Below are 6,799 nucleotides of genomic sequence, written 5' to 3' on the forward strand. Positions count from 1 at the left end.
TTTTTTTTTTGAGACGGAGTCTCGCTGTGTCGCCCGGGCTGGAGTGCAGTGGCCGGATCTCAGCTCACTGCAAGCTCCGCCTCCCGGGTTCACGCCATTCTCCTGCCTCAGCCTCCCGAGTAGCTGGGACTACAGGCGCCCGCCACCTCGCCCGGCTAGTTTTTTGTATTTTTTAGTAGAGACGGGGTTTCACCGTGTTAGCCAGGATGGTCTCGATCTCCTGACCTTGTGATCCGCCCGTCTCGGCCTCCCAAAGTGCTGGGATTACAGGCTTGAGCCACCGCGCCCGGCAGAAAGCTCAGCTTTCAAGATGAAGCTGGAGCAAGGGGCGGCCGGGGCCTACTTGTGTGCTAGGGAAACTGAGAAGCCACCAAGGTTTCCAGCCCCATGTGATCACCACTGTGACGAGGGAGGGAGGATGCCAAGTGGGCACCTAGAGAGACTGCCTGGGAGACAGAGGGGCTGCCCAGAGCAACAGATGCCCTCTCTCCTTCCCACTCTCGGCCCAGGCACCGCCTGTGCCGGTCCCCAGGTGCTAAGAACACACCGCCTCGCGGCACGTCCCCCAGGACCACCACAGTTGGTTGCTGGGCCTGCCCCTCCCTCGAGAGAGTGTGCCAGGGCTCAAAGGTGTCTTGGGGCCACCTGACAGTGTTGGCTCTGAGCTTGTTCTGACAGCGCCCGGGTAACAGACTTCCAGCTCTGCACTGCTCCACATCACCGTCCTCCCCCAGCAGCGCACAGTAAGGGCAGAATGCACTTAGCACTGTGCCTGCCGGGGAAACCCTGCGTCTGCTGCCATGACAACTTGCTTTTATTACTGTTGTTATCATCCCAACAGGCATCAAACAAAGTCTTGGCAACTGTGACACAGCTGCAAACTCTGTGCCCAGCAGTCCTAGGAAGATACCCAGGGAGTATGAGCATGGAAGACGATGGGGAGGGAAGAACAGGATAGAAAACTCAATGAAACCCAAGCCAGTTCTTAGAAAAGATAAAAAAAAAAAAAAAAAACTGACCAACTGCTAGCCAGAGAGACAAAGGGGAAAAAAGACACAAAACAGCAACATCTGAAAGGAAAAAGGAGGCCACTGTGTACCCCGCAGACATGAAAAGGATAAGGGAATGCTTCGAACAACTCTCTGGGCAAATTCAACCACTAAGTCAAGTGGACCAATTCCTCCAAACACAAGCGGCTGACTCACCCCAGGTGAGACACCGAATCTCAAATACAACTAGAATCGCAGTGATGAAAGAAGCCGAAACCACAGTGCAGATTCGTCTGAGAAAGAAACCTCCGGGACCGGACGGCTACACTGGTGAATTCCACCAAACATTTCAGAAACAAAGAACACCAACCCTACATCATCTGTTTCAGAAAACGGAACAGGAAACGTTTCCCAACCCACTCCATAAGGAGCGGGACCTTAATATCCAAGACAAGGACACTACAGGAAAAACTACAGGCCAATACCGCACGCCAGCATCAGCAGGAGCCCTCAACAGAACAGCCAGGGCTGAGCAAAGCGGTTCACGCCGCTAATCCCAGCGCTTTGGGAGGCCAAGGTGGGAAGATGCCTTGAGGCCAGAAGGTCAAGACCGGCTTGAGCAGCAAAGCAAGACCACATCTCTACAAAAAAAAATGGCTCTGGCTCATGCCTGTCATCCTAGAACTTTGAGAGGCCAAGGCAGGAGAATCGCTTGAGCCCAGGAGTTCCAGACCAGCCTGGCCAACATGGCACAACCCCATCTCTACAAGAACAATACAAAACTTAGCTGGGTACAGTGGTGCATGCCTATAGTACCAGCAACTCAGGAGGCTGAGCTGGGAGGGTCACTGGAGCCCAGGGGGTTACGACTGTAGTAAGCCATGACCACTGCACTCCAGCCAGGGTGACAGAGCAAGACCCTAGACCCTGTCTCCCCCACCAAAAAAAATGTTTTAAATTAGATGGTCCTGATAGCGCATGCCCGTAGTCCTAGCTACTCTGGAGTCTGAGGTGAAAGGCTCTCTTGAACCCAGAAACTCCAGGCTGCAGTGACCTGTGATCCCACCACTGCACTCCAGTCTGGGCAACAGTGAGACTTTGTCTCAAAAAAAAAAAAAAGGCCGGGTGCAGTGGCTCACGCCTGTAATCCTAGCACTTTGGGAGGCCGAGGCGGGTGGACCACCTGAGTTCACGAGTTTGAGACCAGCCTGGCCAACATGGTGAAACCCCGTCTCTATTACAAATACAAAACCCAGCCGGGTATGGAGGTGGGCTCCTGTAATCCCAGCTACTCAGGAGGCTGAGGCAGGAGAATTGCTTGAATCCGCGACAGGGAGACTGCAAGTGAGCCCAGATTGCACCACTGCACTCCAGCCTGGGCAAACAGAGCGACACTCCATCTCAAAAAAAAAAAAAAAAAAAAAACCCAAAGCAAAACAACAACAACAACAAAACTCAAGGAGTGTATTAAAAACTCGTCGGGGCCAGGCGCGGTGGCGCACACCTGTAATCCCAGCACTCTGGGAGGCCGAGGCGGGTGGATCGCCTGGCCAACATGGCAAAACCCCATCTCTACTAAAAATACATAAAATTTAGCTGGGTGTGGTGGCGGGCACCTATAATCCCAGTTACTTGGGAGGCTCAGGCAGGAGAATCGCTTGAACCCGGGAGGCAGAGATTGCAGTGAGCCGAGATTGTGCCATCGCATGCCAGCCTGGGCAACGAGAGCAAGACACGGTCTCAAAAAGAAAGAAAAGAAAAAAAAGTCTTAGAACTAATAAGTAAGTTTAGCAAAGCCATAGGAAACGGGATAACACACAGAAAGCAACCATATTTCTTTTTTTTTTTTTTTTTTTTTTTTTTGAGACGGAGTCTCGCTCTGTCGCCCAGGCTGGAGTGCAGTGGCCGGATCTCAGCTCACTGCAAGCTCCGCCTCCCGGGTTTACGCCATTCTCTCACCTCAGCCTCCCAAGTAGCTGGGACTACAGGCACCCGCCACCTCGCCCGGCTAATTTTTTTGTATTTTTTTAGTAGAGACGGGGTTTCACCGAGTTAGCCAGGATGGTCTCGATCTCCTGACCTCGTGATCCGCCCGTCTCGGCCTCCCAAAGTGCTGGGATTACAGGCTTGAGCCACCGCGCCCGGCCAGCAACCATATTTCTATAAACAAGCAATGAAGAGTTGAAAACTAAATTTTAAAAAATACCACTTACAATAACTCCTAACAGATTTTAGGTACACATCTAAAAAATGTCCAGAGGGCCGGGCATGGCAGCTTATGCCTATAATCCCAGCACTTTGAGAGGCTGAAGTGGGTGGATCACTTGAGGTCAGGAGTTCGAGACCAACCTGGCCAACATGGTGAAACCCTGTCTCTACTAAAAATACAAAAATTAGCCAGTCGTGGTGGTGTGCACCTGTAATCCCAGCTACTCAGGAGGCTGAGGCACCGGAATCACTTGAAACCAAGAGGTGGAGGTTGCAGTGAGCTGAGGTCGCACCACTGCACTCCAGCCTTGGTGACAGAGCGAGACTCCATTTCAAAAGAAAAGCCCAGAAGCTGTATGCTGAAAACTACCCAATACTATATCAAAGAAAACCTAAATGAATGTAGACATACACTGTGTTCATGGACTACAAGATTCAACATAGAAAAACTGTTGGCCGGGCGCAGTGGCTCCCACCTGTAATCCTAGCACTTTGGGAGGCCGAGGTGGGGGGATCACGAGGTCAGGAGTTCAAGACCAGCCTGGCCAATATGGTGAAAACCCGTCTCTACTAAAATATATACAAAAATTAGCTGGGCGTGACGGCACGCGTCTGTAGCCCCAGCTACTGAGAAGGCTGAGGCAGCAGAATCACTTGAACTCAGGAGGCGGAGGGTGCAGTGAGCTGAGATCGTACCACTGCACTCCAGCCTGGGTGACAGAGTGAAACTCCGTCTCAAAAAGAAAGAAAGAAAGAAAAAATGTCAGATCTCCCTAAATTTATCGAGAGGTTTAATGCAATTCCAATGAAAACCCCACCAGGACTTTTGTACAGGTTGAACACCCCAAATCCAAAAATCTGAGATTATAAATGCTCCAAAACATGAAACTGTTTGAGCATCAACACGACGCTCAAAGGAGATGCTCACTGGAGCATCTCAGATTTCAGATTTTTGGATTAGGGATGCTCAACCACTAATTATAAGGCAGATATTCCAAAATCAGAAAAATCCGGTATCCAAAACACTTCTGGTCCCAAGCATTTCAGATAATAATATGTGACCTATAGATACGCACAAACTTACTCTAAAATTAAAAAGGGAAAGGGAAATTAATAGCTACAACAACTTTAAAAAGGAAGAACAAAGGTTGGGGGACTCACAATATCTGATTTCAGGACAATATAACAGGTACAGTAAAAAAGTCTGATGCTGACAAAGGAACGGCACCTGATCAACAGGGCAGGACACAAGGCCCAGAGGCAGACCTGCACCGACGGGCCCAGTGAGCGCAGCCGAGGGCAAACGCCTTCAGTGGACAAAGGGCAGTCTTTCAACAAACGGTGCTGCAACAACGGGACCTCCACATAAACAATGAGCCTCAGCCTGCGAAGCACACCTTACACAAAGCCTAGGTAATTTAGGCCAGGCATAGTGGCTCAGGCCTGTAATCCCAGCACTTTGGGAGGCCAAGGCAGGCGGATCACTTGAGGTCAGGCATTCAAGACCAGCCTGACGAACATGGTGAAACCCTGTCTCCACTAAAAATACAAAAATTAGCCAAGTGAGGTGGTGCACACCTGTAATCCCAGCTACTTGGGAGGCTGAGGCACAAGAATCATTTGAACCTGGGAGGCAGAGGTTGCAATGAGCCGAGATTGTGCCACTGCACTCCAGCCTGGGTCACAGAGTGAGATTCTGTTTCAAACAAACAAACAAACAAACAAAAAAGTTAAAACTTCTGCTTTGAAAAATCACATATACAACACAGGGCTTGTAACTACAATCCACAAAGAACTCTCAAAACTCAACAATAAGAAAACAACCCAAATAAAAAATGAGAGTCAGGGTGTGGTGGCTCAAGCCTGTAATCCCAGCAGTTTGGGAGGCCAAGGCTGGAGTACCACTTGAGCCCAGGAGTTTGAGACCAGCCTGGACAACCTGGACAACATAGAGACCTTGTCTCTACTAAAAATAAAATTTGGCCGGGGGCGGTGGCTCAAGCCTGTAATCCCAGCGCTTTGGGAGGCCGAGACGGGCGGATCATGAGGTCAGGAGATCGAGAACATCCTGGCTAACACGGTGAAACCCCGTCTCTACTAAAATACAAAAAACTAGCCGGGCGAGGTGGCGGGCGCCTATAGTCCCAGCTACTCGGGAGGCTGAGGCAGGAGAATGGCGTAAACCCGGGAGGCGGAGCTTGCGGTGAGCTGCGATCCGGCCACTGCACTCCAGCCTGGGCGACAGAGCGAGACTTCGTCTCAAAAAATAAACAAACAAATAAATAAAATAAAATTTAAAACAATTATACGGCGTGGTGGCATGCACCTGTAGTCTCAGCTACTCAGGAGGTTGAGGCAGGAGAACTGCCTGAGCCTAGGAGTTCAAGGCTGCAGTGAGCCATGACTGGGCCATTGTACACCAGCCTAGGCCACAGAGTGAGATCCTGTCTCAAGATAAATAAAAAATAAGACTTGAGCACACTTTTCAACAAAGAGGATTCGGGCATGGCAAATAAGCACCCTAACAAGGTAGAACATCACCAGTCAGTAGGGAAATACAGAACACCACTATGATGAGATGCCACACACCTGTTAGAACAACCAAAATAAAAACCTCGACAACACCAAGTGCTGGTGAAGATATGGGGCAACTGGCGAGAATGCATAAGGGCACAGCCACATCACAGAACAGTTCATGACAGTTTCCCACAGAGTTAAACATATAGCTAAGTTTCCCAGAGAAATGAAAACGTATGTTCACACAGAGGGTTGCACATGAATCGTTTCCGCAGCTCTATTCACAACCACCTGAAACTAGCCACAGTCCAGCTCCTTCCACAGACTGGGGTCCATCCCCAGCCCGCAATACTGCTCATCCCTGACACGTCCCTTCCCAAGCCTGCAGCAGCCTGAGTGGCCCTAGGACATCCGCCCGAAACCGCCAAAGCCAAAGGCAGCAGCAATCGGATGCTAAGTACCAGACATTGCTGAAAACAAAACTGCAGGCACAGAGACTGACAGTGAGGGACAGCTTGAGGGGCCTTCTGGGCTCCCCAGGCTGTCCTCAATCCTCCCTGTGCTGGCTGCCCTGGCTCACGCGTGTGTCGAGAGAGTCCACGCGCGCCACCGGGGTCCATACTCGCGCCACGGGGGTCCACACGCGCGCCAAGGGGGTCTACATTCACGCCAAGGGGAGCCACACTCGCGCCAAGACGGCGCAGAACCGTGCGCCCCGACAGAGCGGGCGGTACCGAGGCGCGGGTACGGGCCGCGCCGTCACCGCCTCCAGCCCGCCTAAGCCGCATCGGGAAGTCCGCGCAGCGCCAGCCCGCGGGACTCACCGTCCAGGGACACGAACTGGCCCACGGCCGAGGAGCCGCCGCCACTGCTCTCCACGAACTGCACCTCGGACACGATGATGTTGTCCTCCAGCACTGAGCCGCAGGCGGTGCACACCGCGTCCCCGCGCGCCGCGTCCAGCTCGATGTCCGTGCCGCCGCAACCGCGGCACACGCGGCCCGTCATGCCGGCGAACGCGCGGGCAGGGCCCGGAGCCTTCCAAGCCTCCCAAGCCGCCCGAGCCTCCGGAGCAGCCCGCGCCG

General features: G+C 52.2%; 1 protein-coding gene across 4 annotated transcripts in view; it reads right to left on the bottom strand.

Moving 5' to 3' along the window:
- Positions 1–6,793, bottom strand: part of BRF1 (BRF1 general transcription factor IIIB subunit) — an 80,320-nt gene extending 73,527 nt beyond the window's left edge. For all 4 annotated transcript variants that reach the window (XM_017852829.1, XM_017852827.1, XM_017852828.1 and 1 more), the window contains exon 1: positions 6,539–6,793. In XM_017852829.1, the coding sequence (XP_017708318.1) occupies positions 6,539–6,722 (184 nt within the window). In that variant the 5' untranslated portion in view covers positions 6,723–6,793. The remainder of the gene's footprint in view (positions 1–6,538) is intronic.
- Between the last annotated feature and the right edge of the window lie 6 nt (positions 6,794–6,799).

This window comes from Rhinopithecus bieti, unplaced genomic scaffold (genome assembly GCF_001698545.2).
Source record: "Rhinopithecus bieti isolate Rb0 unplaced genomic scaffold, ASM169854v2 scaffold_35859, whole genome shotgun sequence".
Lineage (NCBI taxonomy): Eukaryota > Metazoa > Chordata > Mammalia > Primates > Cercopithecidae > Rhinopithecus > Rhinopithecus bieti.